This window comes from Calypte anna, chromosome 28 (genome assembly GCF_003957555.1).
Source record: "Calypte anna isolate BGI_N300 chromosome 28, bCalAnn1_v1.p, whole genome shotgun sequence".
Classification (NCBI taxonomy): domain Eukaryota; kingdom Metazoa; phylum Chordata; class Aves; order Apodiformes; family Trochilidae; genus Calypte; species Calypte anna.
In genome coordinates this window covers 4,036,666-4,054,761 of record NC_044273.1, presented here as the reverse complement: position 1 = coordinate 4,054,761, position 18,096 = coordinate 4,036,666, and the positions used below count along the sequence as shown (strand labels likewise).

Below are 18,096 nucleotides of genomic sequence, written 5' to 3'. Positions count from 1 at the left end.
TGGTGTCTTTAACTTGGAATCTTTTCAGGAACAAGTCCGTTTGATGTGGGAGAAGCAATGTAGGGAACTTTTAGTGCTATGTAGAATCAGAGTTGCTTCAAGATTCATTTGGGGCTCTTTTTAGAAAATAATTAATCTTGATTATTTCTTGGTTTTGAACTAACAACAAGATCCTTCACTGGGTTTAAAGTCCAATAACATTGTCTCAGCTTTTCAGGATGATGCATATAATGATTTCTTAATTGTTAGCATTTACTTATTAGCATAAAGCTCAGGAGTTAATGCATTTATATGATGAAACAGTTTTTGTAGAACTGTTTGGTGTTGTTGGGAGTTTATGTGTGTGTCTATGCTTGAACATTTTTCTTAACAAAAGGCTTTTTTGGTAGCTGAATGTTGTAGTCTGTGAGGTGAGGGTTCAGCTGTCTGTGGAAGTGGAGAGTCTACTCAGAGCAGGAAGACTCACAGGGTTGTGTTTTTCAGTGGAACCTAAAACATTTATAGAACTAAATAATTCAGAGAAAATGCAGCTGGAGAAAAATCGAAGTGAGGTTCACCTAGGAAGTAATGCTTTGTACAGACTGAATTTTCTGAAAAATAATGATTCAAACATCAGACCTCTTGAATAATCCTCTGTGTGAATAACTGTTTGACTCATATGCACGTACTTCAGTGTTTCTGTGCTAAATATGGCTTTTCCTTAGCTAGATGGTCAAATACCATCATTCACATGTCTTAGGCTTTTAAAAAGGAAAAATTCCTAAAAGATGCAACCGTGCTATCTCAGTCACCAAGGCTAGGAGTGGAAAAATTTGAGTCAAGAGAAAGTCTGTGTTTCTGTACCTTTTTGTGAATTTGGAGGCTGTAGGTGTTTATTAATCACATTTCCAGGAAACAAGACATTCTAATGTCAAGAAGTTCACCCTAACATGTTGATAAAGATTTATTTTTCTAAGTAGGTGGCTATTTTAAAGGATGAGTTGCCTTCTGAAAAGGCTGGGAGTGTTGTTGTGACAGAAAATGTTCAGAGGTTTTGTCTCCAGTATATCATGTTTTCTGGATGTATCAAGTGACTTAAGTATGGCTTGTTGAGTTCCTCTTATCTAGACTTTATTGTCTTGTTTGTATCTGATTACCAAATGAAACTCAATGCAGATCCTACAAAAATATGTTCTTCCTTTAAAGACTGACAACAATAAAAATGGTTTTATTTTGACAAATGCATGTCCTGTTGCTTAGCCTCCCCCTTTTTTTTTTATCCCTTTTAATTCACACAGAACTAAAGCTTAAGAAAAAATTTTTTATCAGTGTAAATGCAGCATTAGCCCAGGGAAGTTTTTACTGCTGTTGTTGACAGCTGCAATGCTGTTAATTTAAGGAGAAGATTAAGAAAACTACAAAAGGTGATAGAATTTTCTCCCAAGTTTCATTTGGCTAATGTTCCTGGTGTGAAAGACTCTGGGTTGTTTTGCCTTCATTCCTTATTTTCTCAGCAGAGCCACATTTTCATTTCCTCTGAATCACTCTCCAGCACTCATCTGGCCCTCTGACATCACTCTTTCGGCAAGGTAATAACATGCTGTAGGCCTTTAATATCACTGTAAGCCTGATAAGGTGTCCTGGTCTTGAGGTTGAGTTGGGCATTTGAGTCATTAAAAGGAAGTAGAGGTCTGCATCCTAAGTGCTTTGAGGGCATAGATTGGGATCAGGGTCTCAAGGGCTGTAGGCAGGAGGTAACTTGAGGAGGAACTGCCTGTAATGAGGGTAATTGCTTTGCCTTTTTCCTGTGTTCTGTTGCATTACTTGTGTTGCAGTCCAGCTTCTCCTTTGTTAGGCAGCCTATGACAGCAGCTTCTGGCAGAGGTGATTTCAAAGAGTAAGTAGCAAATGCGTTGTGAATTTCCATACACCATCAGCCCTGGTGAGGCCACAGCTTGAGTCCTGTGTCCAGTTCTGGGCCCCTCAGCTCAGGAAGGAGATTGAGGTGCTGGAGCAGGTCCAGAGAAGAGCAAGGAGGCTGGTGCTGGGATTCAGCACAGATCCTATGAGGAGAGGCTGAGGGAGCTGGGGGTGTTGAGGCTGGAGAAGAGGAGGCTCAGGGGAGACCTCATCACTCTCTGCAACTCCCTGAAAGGAGGTTGGAGCCAGGGGGGGGTTGGGCTCTTTTCCCAGGCAACTCTCAGCAAGACAAGAGGGCAGGGTCTCAAGTTGTGCCAGGGGAGGTTTAGGTTGGAGATGAGAAAGAATTTCTTTCTGGAGAGGGTGATCAGGCATTGGAATGGGCTGCCCAGGGAAGGAGTGGATTCTCCGTGTCTGGAGATCTTTCCAAAGAGCCTGGATGTGGCACTGAGTGCCATGGGCTGGGAACTGCAGCAGGAGTGGATCAAGGGTTGGACTTGATGATCTCTGAGGTCCCTTCCAACCCAGTCGTTTCTATGATGAAGAACTACCCCTTTTTGGAGCAGAAAAGTCCGAGTACTGGAATAAAATCTTCAGTTTGATTGTGCTCTTGGTCCTTAGGACATGAGGCAAGGACTGAGGCACTTGCCCTACCAGTAATGCACAATTCATTGTGGAAATTTTAGGGTGTCTCTGTAGCCTATTGCCTTTTTGGAAATGAATTGCTGTGTAATGCAAGGATAGGTAATAGGTGAATATTTTTGAAATTGCTGGATGTTTTCAGTTTGAACAGAGAGTGGGGTTTCTTTTGGGGATGGTCATTGGCAATTCTGGTACTCCGGAATACTAGAGGTGAAGTACTTGTGATATGTTTCTACTTCTCTGTTGAGAATTATTTCATGAGCAGTGGGCGAAGCTTGAATTTTTCCACTTGAGGAATGCAGCAGTGGAAGTGTACATGAAAATGTGAAGAACTGGAATATTATAAAGTTCATCCTCAACAATTTTGCTGTAATGGTAGCTTTCCCTTTTTAGCTTTGCTGTGATTCATTGACTAAAAATGTGGCTTCAAATTATGGCCTTATTTAAACTAAACAGAGACTCTGTGCTGAGTGGGGCAAAGCTCTCTTCTAGAATTTTACTACTTTGATCTGTGGACAATGTTGGCTTTAATGGATATTAAAAAATTAATTGATTTAGTGATGATTTGAAAACACTTAGGAAATACCATCAAAATTACCATTCTAGAATCGGATTTTTCTGTTTGCTAGTTCTGTGAACACTGAGCAAACAGTAGAAATTACAGGTTGGTCAATTGTGTAGCATACCACACCACATTTCTTCTACATTGGTAGAAGAAACATACCTCAATACATTGGTATTTTAGATTGGTTAGACTTGCTTTCATTTTTCTAGACCTGTTGGAATTATCCTTTAAGAGTAGTTGAGTGAAGCTGTCCTATGACTTGTACCTTTATACTTCAATTTGTTTAGCACTGTTTCAGATATAGTCCTCTTCAGTCTGACTTGAAATAAATACCATTAAATTGTGTATGTTACACTGGCACAATGAAAGCACTGTCACAAGGGTGCAAATCATATATCACCATATCCTTTAACACACTAATCCTTTGCAGCTGTTGCTCTACTCATGCCCACAGAATTAATACACTAATGTTTGGAATAAAATGTTAGAATCAAAAACTTTTCATGTTTAACTTTTTTTGACTTCTTTTTCTTGCCCAGCTTCCCTAACTCTTGTGTTTGTATATGTAAAATGGTGAAAAATAAGTTTGTTTTGTAGATGCTGCTGACTGTACTTCAAAAAACTGCAAGTGCTGGAATGATGAACACTGCTGCTACAAAGGGCTTGTGAAAAGTAAAACATTTTAAGGAAAACAGGAAGGAGTCTGAAGTCTAAAATTAGTTGATGTGCACCTAGTCCAGCTTCTGCCTCTCACTTACTAAGTTTTCTAACACAGCTTTGTTTTTTTCCCTCTGTGTATTGGAAAGGAGCTTCTTTTAAGAAAGTATATTTGAAGAAATTGAGGTAACTTTGCAGAATTTCCTTCTGCAGAAAGAGCTCAAGAGGCTGTTGTTTTCCTGAGCTTGTTGTTTTGCATGCTGACCTTTACAGTTTCATTATTACCTTCTACTCTTTTATTTCTCCTTTTTCTTCCAGTATTCTCTGCACCTGAATTCAGGCTTGTGTTTCCTTGATAAGTCAAATTACACAGAATAAATATTTCAAATGCTTAAAACATTTTCTAAATTAGAGGTAATAAAATGAGAAGGAATTCTTATCAGCTGTTCAGAGTATTCTTGACATAAATGGGAGGGTGGTACCCTGTTAACTCTTCTCATGAAGAGGCACATCTGTATCTGGGGATTGGCTGCTTTTCTAGAAAGAACTTCAGCAGTCAGGCCTCATGGTTAATGGCAAAGTTTTGCAGTGTGGGGTGGCTTTCTGATGACATTTTTGTCCTATGTTAGCCTGAATTTGTCAAGCTCTGAATTCCAGCCACTGACTTGTGTTACAGCTTTGTCTTCCAGATTCCTGGTTGTTACCAAACTCTAATTAACCATGCAAGGACTTAAACTGATACCAGTGTCCACTCTGTGTTTCTCACAGACAAAGCTTCCAGAGTATTTTGGCTGTCAGAGGGTATTTTCTAACAGATCTGTTGCTGTTCTTATCTCAGCTGTTTAATTGAATTTCAGATATATTTTAAATGCAGTATTAGTCACGTGCCTTTGGAATACAAGAGTAATATGGCTGTTGCTGTGCCAGAAGTCTCTCTTCTTCAGGGCAAGAGGTTTTTCTCTTTCTAGTTTTGCAGTCACACACCCCTGAGAAGACACTACCAGCTGTCACGTTGCCACTCTTCTTGCCCTGGGGTTTTCACTGCTAGAAGAGACCTGGTTTCTGGTTTCCTCTTTGGAAAGTATGCTTTGGGAGTCTTGAGCAATGTACCAGCTCTTGGTAGCTGATGTGAGGTTAGGAAATATGTGTACAGCCAGAGGTCAGGACCTGAGCTCAGCTATTCTTGTGGCCAAAAAGTTGGTGCTGTGTTTCTTAGGGTGCCATTTTTTGGTGAAAATACTGAGTGAGGGAACTTCCTCTGTGACACCAGACTGTGTGTCTGAAACTACTTGTTGGGGGTGGGGGGAAGGAAGTCTACACAAGACTGCCTCCCTTGAACTGGCTGGTTATCTTAAGAGAAAAATGGTCACTCTTGTTCCTTTTTTTTTTTTTTTTTTTTTTTTTTTTGTGGTCTGTGCTCTGGATTCATCTGCCCTGTGAGCAGCTGTAGATTCTGTATTTTAAGGTGTTTGAGCTTCTGCAGATGAAGAGTTCTTTACACTTGCATAATTACTTCAAAGGTAGCCAGCATTCAGTGGTAATTAGAGGAAATTGAGAAGAGGCTTTGAATTCACTGGTCCATCCTTCTGTCTGACCAAGTTCTTGGAATAAACTCTCCTTAATGTATGAAGAATTAAATTGAATTGGGAAAATTCCCATTCTTGGGGGGATCACAGAACTTGACTAGAGATGTGCTTTGGTCTGTCTTGCTGTCTCTGGCTTGCTCAGCCTTTCTTTTGATGACTAGTCATTAAAAATAACCCAGCTTGCATAACGAATATCTGCTGTAATCTTTAGTATTCAGAGTTCCTTTAAAGCAGAGTTCTGGACTCTGAGCTCTTCATGAGGCAGAACTGTGTCACGTGTTTCTGTGAAGTGATTCATTATTTGCAGTGGAAGTGGCAACTAAATGCTTCCAGCTCCACTCATTTTCATTGGAGATGATTGCTCTCTGTGCCCTTATGCAAGTTCAGTGTCAAAAAGGAACTTCATTGCCATTTCTCTGCTTCTTTTTATGTATTCAGCATGTCAGTGCATAATTAGAGGACTTTGTTCTTGAAACAAAAACTGATCTGATATTCCAGATATGAAGTTTTACACTGTTCAAACCAAGTAGTCATTATCCTTCTCCTTTTACTACCATTGATAAGCTAACAAGCTGTTGAACTAAAGCAATATAAGCAACCCTAGTGCTGATGATCTGGCTGTACTGAACTGCAATTGAGAGAAAAATCACTGGCAAAGGCACAGGATGTTACTAAGTCCAGAGATTTTTAACTTGGCCTTGAGGAGGAAGTTGATTTCTATGAGGTTGATGTTAGGTTGAAGTTGGGTTGTTGGCCTGTGTCAGGGATGAAAGGAGGAAAAAAATAATCACAGTGAATGATTTTTGGAGATTCATCCATGAGGTTCCTGTGACTTAGTGAGGAAAGGGTTGATGTGTTGGGTATAAGAGCTTGTGAATGGAGTGGGTTATTTGGGATCTTGTTGGCTGACCTGAAAAGTAGCAGCAATAAGACTTAATTTTACATTGTTTCCTGAAATGGGAGATAAAAAGCACATGCAAACCTTTCTGTGGCAAGGATGTGGTTCACTCAAGTGAAATTAACAGCCTCTTGTCTGGGTAAATGATGCATGTTAAACAAGTCACTATGGTGTGTGCAGGGTTTGAAGGAGCTGACAGCAGTACCTGCATTGGTCAGCTATGGGCACTGCTTCCTTAAAGTTGGTTTTGGTGAATGCTGTTCCTGTCTTGTACCTTTCATGAAGAGAGGCCATTTTGGGGGAAATGAAGATTACACATAGATCTTGGTGTCAGAGCCATGTTCCTCCTTGCAGCCACCTGCTGCTCCTTTTGCCACTGATCATGGCTGCTCTGAGCTGTCATTGGTGATTTAAGAAGAAATCTAACCCTGGTTCTACATCAAGTTGCTTGTGCAGCTTTAAGGGAGCATTGATGTGGGAGGATGGATAAATGTGTAGCCATACAGTTTTCTGGGTTAAAACCAACCTGGGGAAAAAAGGGAGTTTTATTTTGAACATTTCTCCCAGGTCAGTTTGCTTTGTGGCTGTATGAATGCTTGTGCTGCCATAGCAGGGAAGAAGGGATGGATTTCCCAGTCCAAGGGGCAGGCTCATCAGACTGCTTAAAATAATATCAACTGTATGCATAAATAGTACTTTTGTTCTTTAATTTCTCTATTTAGTAACTTTATTCTCATCCTCCAGAAATAACACCTTGCCCTAATACCTCTTGTACACATTTTTTAATACCTGACTTTTTTTTTTTTCTTTTAGACAATGGGCACTGCATATTAAGCAGGAGTGGAAGACTGAAGCCCATTTGGGGACAGAATGAGTTTAAAAGATGCTGACAGTGCAGTTTGCCATGCAAAGGCAGCCTATAATCTTCATATTTATCCCCAACTCTCAACAGAAAGTGCTCCCTGCTGCAAAGTGACAGCAACCAAGGACAGTACATCTTCAGATGTCATCAAGGATGTGATTAATATATTAAACTTGGATGTCTCAAAACATTACGTGCTCGTGGAGGTGAAAGAAACAGGTGGTGAAGAATGGGTACTTGATATAAATGATTCTCCTGTTCACAGGGTTTTACTTTGGCCTCGTCGTGCTCAGGATGAGCATCCACAGAAGGATGGGTACTATTTTCTTTTGCAAGAAAGGAACACTGATGGGACCATCAAATATGTCCAGATGCAGCTGTTTTCCAAGGAGACGGATGCTCGGCGGTTGGTTGAAAGGGGTTTTCTTCCCTGGCATCAGGAAGACTTTGATGACTTATGCAATCTCCCCAACTTAACAGAGACAACACTCCTAGAGAATCTCAAGTGCCGTTTTCTAAAACACAAAATCTATACCTATGCAGGAAGTATTCTGATTGCAATTAACCCCTTCAAGTTCCTGCCCATTTATAATCCTAAGTACGTCAAGATGTATGAGAATCATCAGCTTGGGAAGTTGGAGCCTCATATTTTTGCCATTGCTGATGTGGCTTATCACACAATGCTTAAAAAACATATAAATCAGTGCATCGTTATCTCAGGTGAAAGTGGGTCTGGGAAAACTCAAAGCACAAACTTCTTAATTCACTGCCTCACAGCACTGAGCCAGAAAGGGTACGCAAGTGGTGTGGAGAGAACTATTCTAGGAGCTGGACCAGTTCTGGAGGTAAAGTTATGCTAAAATTGCCTTCTGTGAAAATGCTTTCTTGAAAACTTCCAAGTAACTGCTGTTGAATGCTACTTTTGAGTCACCTACTTGGTTGAGGTTTTAAATATCCCTGGGCTGGTGTTTGGCTGTGTTACTCAACTGCTTCTAATTGATTTTCCTTAATTCTTCCTTCTGTTCAGCCAACTTCCTGCTGCTTTTCATTTATATTTGACTTAACTTTCCACCACTAGTTTTCTGGGACAGAGGTTACCTGTGTTTTCCACCTTAAAGTTTTGGTGGCATTTGAATCAAATCGTGAGTAGATGTCTTCAGAAAAAGATTGTTCCTCTGAAACAGTAACTGCTCAGTGTAATCATGGCTCTGTGTGTAAGCATGTCCTGGGGCATTTTATGAGCTCATTTTTTAAGGGAGTTATTTCCTTTCTACAATTGTTTGTTTTGAAGGGAGCAATATTGTTAGCTGGGGAGAAAGTGTCAGTTAGTTTTGGCTTTTAATTACTACAGTGTTTCCAACAGAAAGCAAAACTAGACGGGAGAGAAGGAGGGGGTGCTGCTGGTCTTGCATGAGATAATGGCAGGAAAACTGATCTTTTACATTTCAGACTCCCATCTCTCATCTCACAGAAGAAACTGAAAATTTGGATGGCTGAAATGCTCACCAATAACATCATCAACAGCATGGAACTTTTAACACAGCCATTGTAATTGTTTAGGTTAAAAAATTCTCAAATGTAATAATAGTTTGGGGTTTTTTTAATTGTTTTTTTAAACATTTAAGTAAGGTGAAGAAGTAGTGAAGCTGAGGTTTAGAATCTGTTACATTTTTAAGTGTGACTTGAAATTTTTTTTGTAAAGAATGAGGAATATATCTAAGTTCTTTCTTGCCTTGCTTTCTGCTGCTTGAAAGAAGAAGTAAAATTGTTTGAGGTTTGTTGGTTGCTGGAGCTGAAGTTTGCAGTTCTAAACAGAAAACAGGAAGGGGTCACTGTGGAAAGCACTGTTTGATCAGATGATCTTTCTGCCTTTGATAGAATTAACTGTTTCAGACCTTAATCTGCTGGACATGATACAGCTGTGTGACACCAGGTGAAGATGTAAAATCTTGTGGTTTGTCCATCAAATGAGAAATGTACTTTATCTCTCGATTCAAACTAAAAATAAATAGTTATGGAGTCACAGGTAAATGTTGTGTATTTCTGGGAATGTTCAGGAAGAGACATTTGTGATTTTTCTACAGTAAGATTTGTTGTCATGAGTACTGCAGCTTCTTCAGGCTTGCACTGAGGTTTTTTCCCACTGATATAAATCGTGGGAGCAGCTCTTATTTTGGCACAACTCAAAGGTGGTGGAAACACACTTCTCTCTTCACATAACTTCAGCTTACATCAAAGTGATGCTATGGTAGGTTTAGAATGTAGAGAAGTGAAATAAAACCATTCTACTTTGGGTATTGTGGAGCACATTTGGTGGACAGTGAAGCTTCTGTGTTTCCCTCTGTGGATGCTCTTGTTCCATTCCAGTCACTAAGCATCATTTTAAAAAAACAAAACACCACAACAAACAACAAGTCAGGTCTTGGTCTTAGAGAGGAATGCAGGGAAAGCTTACTGTGCTTTGTGGAAGTTAAACTGGCAAGAGACTTTTCTATCGGGAGTTGGCCACTTCTAAATCCAACCCTGGTGACTCATTTGGGTTTTTACTTAGGGGAACTGAAGTGGTGGTAAAAGGGAATCTTTCTCAAATGGATGTTTCAGGGGATTTTTTTTTTTTTCTCAGTAACAGTTTTGTACCATGCCTAAACTATTTGAGAATGTGCTGTTTTATTTTGAGTCCTCCTAAAAATGTAAAATGTCCTCTTGACTGAAGTCTGTTTCCCTGACTTTTATGATGTAGAAGTTGGTTGCATTTTGGCTCAGAACTTCCCCTTTTTAGTGACCTCTTGCATTCCTGTCACCTAAGTAAAACTTGTCTTCATTGGCAGACCTTTTGTAGAAGCTGAAGGAGTTAAACATTTCTAGCACAGGGAGGTGAGCAGTGTTAGCATCTTACAGAGATGGTTTATAATTTTATCATCACATACTTAGTGAAACAAAACACATGATACTGAGGCAGTGTAGTTACAAATCAAGTGTGGCACCACCACGGTTGCTGTCACATGTGCCAGTGAAAGGAGCACTGGTCATGGGTTAGTCTGATCCTCTGCTTCTTGCCCAATCTCTGCACCAGAGGCTGAGCTGTTTATAAGGTTCTATGTTGGGGATCTAATAAGCAGAGGTAACTTGCAGTACTTTGGATTATGTTTGGCACTGCTGGCAGCTTTGTGAAGCAAAGGAATCTGAAAAGCTGGCTATTTACATGTGACAGTGATGCTCATGTAATGGAAGTAATGAAAAGCAGAGGCTAAAGCTGAGTTTTGTGCTGGTTTTCAGCAGTCCAGGAGACATCCTGTTGCTTTAGCTGGCTAGGAATTGCTCTCAGATTGTTTTTCTTTTAATCTTTTCTCCAGGCTAAGATAGATCATCTCTAGTGAAGGGCAGTTTCTTAAAAACTGGAGGGAAGATAAAGATAGGCTCTGTTTTAAGATAGTCCTGATTCCTTCATCCTCTTCTAAATTTAGTGATAAAAGTATAGCTCCTGACTTGAAGTTCTGCCTTCTTGTATTGACTGTAAAGTTCACTCACTGCTGAAGTCCTAAGATAGAATTTACACATGGGAACTATTATTTGGGTTAATTTTGGAATACTGAATCAAATCTTTGTATATTTTATAGTCTTGAACAAGATGATTAAACCTTTTGGTTCTTAAACCTCTAAGAATTTTCCAAGAAATTTAGATTTTCTTTTCATCAGGCAAAAGTGTCTTAAAACACCTGTTTCAGGTACAAAATACACAGTGTGCAATCTGAGACTTTTTCAACTTCTTTTGGAGACATGAAGTTAATTATTGGATTCTTCAAGCCAATTAATTTAGTAAAGTGGCAGAAAACTGAGTGAGGGGGTGGGATCATGTCACAAGGGACTCAAAGGGAATTGGAGCTTCCTCTTCTGGCAGCAAAGCTCCTGTTGGCTTGCTGGCTGCTGTGAAATTGTAACCCTTAGGACTGGGGTTAATTACAGAAGTTATTCTCTTAGTGTGCTGAAAGTTCATTTGCCTCTGCAGTGGAAGCTGAGGAGCAGCAGGACAGATGGAAATGCTGGGGTTTCCATTTGGTTCTTGAAGATTTTTTAGTGGCACTGATCCTCTCTTAGAAAAGAATTGTCCTAACAGAATCCATCAGGAAGCTTTCCTTAAGTGGCCTTCTAAAGAAAGCAGGTGTAAATAGCAGTTAATTCATATTGACAGCACAGTCAGGTGGAGAGAGGGATGAGGTTTTCCATAATTCAGCATAATATTTGATTGTGGAAAGTAAACTTTTATGCCTTTACCATGGAAAGCAGAGTGAAGCAATTTGTTGGCAACCCTTTCCTTTATTACAATACCATTGTGCTTGTGGCTTTGGTATAAGTTGGATTTCAGCTGAGTGGTGCTTCAACTCTGGTTTTCATTTGTATTTGCCATACAAGTCTGCATACATATTTAGTGGGTGTAGCCTGTTCTATTTAAGGGAGAGTAGTTGTTTTGAGGCTATTATCTGCATGTGTTTGTTTTAAGAATCAGGATCAGAGGAGGAATGACACTTCCTTTTTCCATTCAATTGGCTGCTACCAGGATTTTTTGGGTAGATTTTTTTTTTTTTGGTAGGATTTGTATGTGTTGGGGCATACTTCTCCCTGCTGCACCCATCTCTTGGGGAAAAATCACACTGTCCTTGAATCCATTCTCATCACATGGATTGCTGAGGCTTCCCCAGGATATTTCCCACCCTGCAGAGTTGCAAAAGAACCCTGAACACTGCAACTTTGGGGATAATGAATATTTTGCAGCATGTTTGCAGCCTGAGGACCACCACTACTACACTGTGTTCAACTCTGAAACAGTCATTTCCTCCTTTAATTAGAGTTTTGGGTGTCATTTGGCACATTAAAAGGTTGGTCTGTGTTGGTTCAACCATGGATTAGGGTGGTGTACATAAATACTGATACCTTTTTCAGGTTTTGGCAATTCTTATGAAAGAATTCTGTGAGATTTTTGGTTGTGTTCTTGAGGTGCATGATAGCAGCATGCATGGGGGGTTGGGATTTTCTTTTTACAGTAAATCAAGTGAGAATTTGGCTTTTTTCCAGATACTTTTCAAGGAGTTCTGAGTAGCAGGCTCCAGTTAATGCCTTTTGCCATTCCAAGGTAAGGGGGTGGGCTGGATGACTTCCTGACTCCCAGAATAGTCTCTCCCAACTCTGATTCCTGCTGGCCTTGGTCAGTATATTTGACTCACTCTCTTTTTGTGTTCTGCCAAATTGGAGAGGTTTGGTTTTAGTTTTTCATTTGTTTTCTCAGGGATTTACAAAGGAAAACAGTGTATGGGTTTGGCTATATAAATTAGTATTTCTCTTTTCCCTTCACATCTTCTAAATTTATTTTGTAAAGGTAGAAGTGAATTTCTGGAAAGGCAAACCAGGGAGGTATTTCAGTTGAATTTGTGCTGTGTGTAGAGTATCTGGCTAGAATTTTCTGTGAAAGATGCTTTCCATGCTGGGCAATTGCTGGGTAGTAAGGCAGCCTAATTCTATCTACACTCCTTTCTCTGTAGGAGGAAGATACCTAACTGCTCAAGAAAAACATTCTTGAACACTTGGCATTTTTGCACCTTTATGATGTTAGGCAAGAATGTCACTTTCTATGGACTTAACTCATCAGAGTATTTTGAAGAATATGGTAGCAGTGAGTAACTGTTACCCAGAAAATTGCCCCACTCTAAATGTTGAGCAACTTGGAATGTTCTCTATAAAGCTGTAGATGTTAAAGGCTCTTATGAGAAAAACCATTCAGTACATGAAAAATTTCCTAAAAACTGGTAATATTAGATCAGCTTGTAAGAATCTGCTGTATGCTTTGACTAAATACCAGACACATGAGATCATAAGAGCCTTTAGTTTTAAACTGTATTCATTACTTACATGAGTAATCACTAAGGAAAGTTTTTCAGGAAGCTTGGGTTATGGGATTTCTTAACTGTATAATGCCAAAGTATTTATCATCAGAAAATAAGGTGGCAATTTTAGCTTTGGGTTCCTTATATATAACTAATAGACTGGTAGTTAACTGGTGGCTTAAGTTAGAGAATTTGCAAGTCCAGTGTTCTGGAGCCTGGCAAAGTTCACTACAACAAATGTCTTGACACACTAGATGAGAAGTTTGTGGTGTTATTCACAGAGCCAGAGCTCAGCTGCTGTTGATGGGAGAGGAACAGGGGGTTTTGATTTATGGAACAAACAATTTGCTGTGCTGGTGGTTCTGGACTTCCACTTTTGGTTGGGTGGTGTTTGGTAAGTGTAAGGAGTTGACCTGGATTGTATGTGTATGCAAAATGAGCTTTAAAAAATTCACCTGGCAGATAAATTGTGGGATAGGAGCTACAAAAAGAAACTATTGGTGACTCTCATCAGGGCTTTGAAAAATCTGAGTGGGGATGTTGTTTGCTTTATAACACATGGAACATGGGCTCCAGAAAATAGGCTGAACTCAATGTCAGTTGCCTGGGAGCACTGCTGGACACAAATCCTCTCTCCTGAGAAACCCAGTGACCTTTCTGAGGTTCCATCAGAATTCCCCTGTGGGTTAGCACCCTGCACAGGAAGAGCTCATGTAGCTTATACCATTAGGTTATATATAACAGGAATTATGGAAATTCTCCTCGTTTGGAAGAAGTTTCATTCTCTGAAGGTTCACGTGCTGGTAAGAGCAATCCACTTGTTAGAGCTTTAAGAGCCTGTGCTGGAAGTTGGGATCCAGGTGTCACAGTGCAGCCCTTAAGGTTATTCAGAAACAACAAAATGAGAAGGGAAGAGCTTTAATACACAGACAATATGACTGTCATGAAAACAGTATTAAGGATGCACAGTCAGGATCTGTGCCATGCCTGAGGTTTTTTCTCTTTTCCTACCAGCTCATAATGAATTTTTTCAGTATTGCACAGCAGTGTGAGTAGCCAATGAGTATGACTGTGGTTCTGTAAACTAAAGTTTTTTCTGTTTGTCTCTTCCCTGGTTTTTGAGTACACTGAAACTCTGAAAAATTCATAGGCTGTTTAAATAAGATCTTAACATTCTGTTCTTGTTTAAAGAGAAATTTGTGTTTCTTGTGACAATTCTGAGTGGGAGCAATACCTGAGGAAATCAGTTTGTGGCTTTTCCATGGGAGAGGCAATTTCATGTTAATTGTGCTGTGTTCTTGCTACTGAACATTCTCTAAGGTCATAATTATCAGTCATTGAGGATAATTTGTGCTCTCTGTCTGTTATCACCCTTCTTGTACTCTTAGAAATATCTAAAGGTGTTACTCTTCTGCCTTAGTCCTTCAGATAGTATTGCATGGAGCAAATCATAAACTGTGAGGAGCACTGGGGACTTACTAAGCTGCCTTTTTGCTATCTGCTGGTATTTCTGCAGTGTTTCAAGAATATTCTGCAAGTCAACAGGAGGCTGAATAACAAAACAGAAGAGCTTGAAAAGCTGTGTGTTGGCATGTTGAGTTTAATTGAATGTTAACTCATTCTGCTTTGTTACAGGCATTTGGAAATGCAAAAACAGCACATAACAATAACTCCAGTCGTTTTGGAAAGTTTATTCAAGTTAACTATTTGGAGAATGGTATTGTCCGAGGGTAAGTACTGGAGGAGTTTTTTCTGTTGTTGTCACTAAGCTCTGTGAAATCATCAGGTGGTGCTCTTGCCTTGTACAACCAGATCAGAATTTGATCACTGCTGCATCTTCATGCTAACTGAAGAGGGTTTTTTTGTATTGCCTGGGATCCTCTCTCTTTTGCGATTAAAAGGAATCATAGAATCAACTGGGTTGGAAGGGACCTCAGAGATCATCAAGTCCAACCCTTGATCCACTCCTGCTGCAGTTCCCAGCCCATGGCACTCAGTGCCACATCCAGGCTCTTTGGAAAGATCTCCAGACACGGAGAATCCACTACTTCCCTGGGCAGCCCATTCCAATGCCTGATCACCCTCTCCAGAAAGAAATTCTTTCTAATCTCCAATGTAGTGTAACGAGGCAACCAGGTGCCACTAATTGCCAGGGAGTGAGCATGAGCTTGTGTCAAGCCTTTTATTGGTCCCCTGGTCCTGCTCATGCGCAGTGGGGGCCCACCCTAATTGGGCACAGGTGGGCTTGACACAAGCTCATGCTCACTCCCTGGCAATTAGTGGCACCTGGTTGCCTCGTTACACTACACTCCAACCTAAACCTCCCCTGGCACAACTTGAGACCCTGCCCTCTTGTCTTGCTGAGAGTTGCCTGGGAAAAGAGCCCAACCCCCCCCTGGCTCCAACCTCTTTTCAGGGAGTTGGAGAGAGTGATGAGGTCTCCCCTGAGCCTCCTCTTCTCCAGCCTCAACACCCCCAGCTCCCTCAGCCTCTCCTCACAGGATCTGTGCTCCAGTCCCTTCACCAGCCCAGTTGCCTCCTTTGGACCTGCTCCAGCACCTCAATCTCCTTCCTGAGCTGAGGGGCCCAGAACTGGACTCAAGCTGTGGCCTCACCAGGGCTGAGTACAGGGGCAGAATCCCTTCCCTGGACCTGCTGAAGGAGAAGAAGGAGAAGATCTGCTGCTTGTATCTGTGAAATCTGCAGCAATATGTCACACAGGTCAAGGTGGACCTCTGCTAGCTCAGGTTCAGTGCTGTAACACCCAGTGTTAGCCTGGAATTCTGCCTGAAGCTGGATCTTGCTGTTCCTTGGAGTGTCACCAGCTACCGCTGACTTTTATGCTCCAGTGTGTCATTCCTTTGGGTCTTCTCTGTGTTTGCAGTTTAAAAAATGGCAATGACATAAATGACCAGGAACTCTGTACCACATTTGCTTGGAGGGTTATTCTGATGCTTGTCAGATGAAGTCTCACTAGCTCAGGAGATTGGTTCAAGTTAAATACCTTTGTTTTGTCTTTAGGATGAAAAAAGGCTTCTCAGACTTTGGCCTGGTTCATTGTATTGTGTGTCAAAGAGTTTAGGTTATCATTTACATTATTTTGTCAAACTGTAAGGGTTTTTTTTGTCTGGCTGGCTTCCATTTTAGGGTGATGTGTGTACTGTCATAATATGGCAAAATAGATTGAGAATCAGACAGTTTCCCAGTGTATTTCTGGGTTTTTTTTGTAGTCTTTGCATTCCTTGTCAGGTAGCTGTTAATCTCATAGCAGATAACATATTGCTAGCACTCTCCTTATCTTGTTTCTGCTTACTTTTTCTCCTCAGCACCTCTCTAGCTTTGTCTACTTTTTTCCAGTTATGTCTACTAAAACCAAGCCCTGAAGATAGGTGTTGATTGGGTATTTCTCTTTGTTCCAATTACAATATAATGCATACTGACATTTTTGGTTTAGATTTAAGGTAGTCAGGAAGCTATTCTCATGTATATTATTTGAACTCTCTTGACAGATGCTGTTTAATATTTTGTGAGGTCTTCTCTTTTGCCCTCATGCTTTTTTTTTCATTTTTTTTCCCACTCTTTAGGGCAGTAGTTGAAAAATACCTGCTTGAAAAATCTCGCTTGGTTTCTCATGAAAAAGATGAAAGGTAAGAGATCTGTACTGTTTACTGACTTAATTCTAATCAATGCAAGAGCTTTTAAAGTATATAGAATAAAAGAAAAACCATTATGTTTTCATTAAAGAGAGGTGTATTGACTTTGTAGGAACTACCATGTCTTTTATTATTTGCTACTTGGAGTCAATGAGGAAGAGCGTAAAGAATTTCACCTCAAGCAACCTGAAGATTATTTCTACCTCAATCAGGTAATGGGTGATTTTAGCAATGTATTGGTAAGAGTTGTCTCTGTTGTGTTAAAGACAGCAGAACAGATTTTACTGAGGCTTTTCGTGGTGTGTGGGCTCCATTCTTTGCCTTTCATTATGGATCTCTCTTCACAGCATAACTTGAAAATTGAAGATGGGGAAGATCTCCGACATGACTTTGAAAGATTAAAACAAGCCATGGAGATGGTTGGCTTCCTTTCAGCAACAAAAAAGCAGTAAGTAGGATCCTGTCAGCCTTTGGTACTGATAGCAAGTTAGTGTTAATGAACTGTGTAGTTGTTGGGATCACAGTCCAGTCAGAAGCAAGGAGAGCTGAGTATTTGTGGGTTTGTACAAATTGTACAAATTCTTGAAGTAGAATGAAGTCTGTTGAAGTGTTGTAATGAACTCCTAGGAAAAATTCTTACAAAATTCCCTCTTTCTTCCTTAGGATTTTTTCAGTACTTTCAGCAATTCTGTATTTGGGCAATGTGACATACAAGAAGAAAGCTACAGGTCGTGAGGAAGGGTTGGAAGTTGGACCTCCAGAAGTGTTGGACATTCTCTCCCAACTTTTGAAAGTAGAGTCTTTCTCTATAGCTCCAATGTTTGATAGATCTCTCTGTCATGCTTCACCTCAGTATTTTACCTGGATGCCTTGTGTCCCAGTTCACAATTTATTGATCTGATTTATGATACTTCCACAACATTTATCTTATGGGAGGGGAGATGGATAAACCTCTGGTGATTATTTGGGGAATAACTTGAGTGGAGATGTTCTTTTGTAGGGAAACATCTGAATGAATCTAATCTGAGAATAATTTAAATAAGTTGAAAAACTTGTAAAACTATTGATGGATGATAAATGTGGCTGGTATTAAAGAGTCAGAGCTTCTCTGAGGAAGTCAGATTACTGCCATCAGATTATTCATTGGAGAGTTTGTCAATGACAGTAACTCTTGTTCTTGCTTTTTTTGAAGGTTAAACGAGAAATTCTAGTAGAAGTGCTAACAAAAAGAAAAACTGTGACTGCCAATGATAAGCTTATTCTGCCATATAGTCTCAATGAGGTGAGTAAAAGCACCTTATTATTTTAAATAATATTTTTTTAAATAATTCAACTTCTCTGGCTACAATAAAAAGCCAATCCAGTGCATTTTCACATTTAGTGAGGCACGTCTGGAACGTCAGAAGTGAGCACTAAAGGAAAAGCTTGTTTTTATTTGTCTCTGCTAGGGTTGTAACC

At 40.1% G+C, this 18,096-nt stretch overlaps 1 protein-coding gene across 4 annotated transcripts in view; it reads left to right on the top strand.

Moving 5' to 3' along the window:
• The window catches only part of MYO9B (myosin IXB), a 40,704-nt gene that overhangs the window by 1,418 nt on the left and 21,190 nt on the right, over nucleotides 1-18,096 (top strand). For all 4 annotated transcript variants that reach the window (XM_030466164.1, XM_030466163.1, XM_030466162.1 and 1 more), the window contains exons 2-8: nucleotides 7,061-7,954; nucleotides 14,621-14,715; nucleotides 16,570-16,632; nucleotides 16,751-16,850; nucleotides 16,986-17,086; nucleotides 17,302-17,431; nucleotides 17,831-17,920. In XM_030466164.1, the coding sequence (XP_030322024.1) occupies nucleotides 7,118-7,954; nucleotides 14,621-14,715; nucleotides 16,570-16,632; nucleotides 16,751-16,850; nucleotides 16,986-17,086; nucleotides 17,302-17,431; nucleotides 17,831-17,920 (1,416 nt within the window). In that variant the 5' untranslated portion in view covers nucleotides 7,061-7,117. The remainder of the gene's footprint in view (nucleotides 1-7,060; nucleotides 7,955-14,620; nucleotides 14,716-16,569; nucleotides 16,633-16,750; nucleotides 16,851-16,985; nucleotides 17,087-17,301; nucleotides 17,432-17,830; nucleotides 17,921-18,096) is intronic.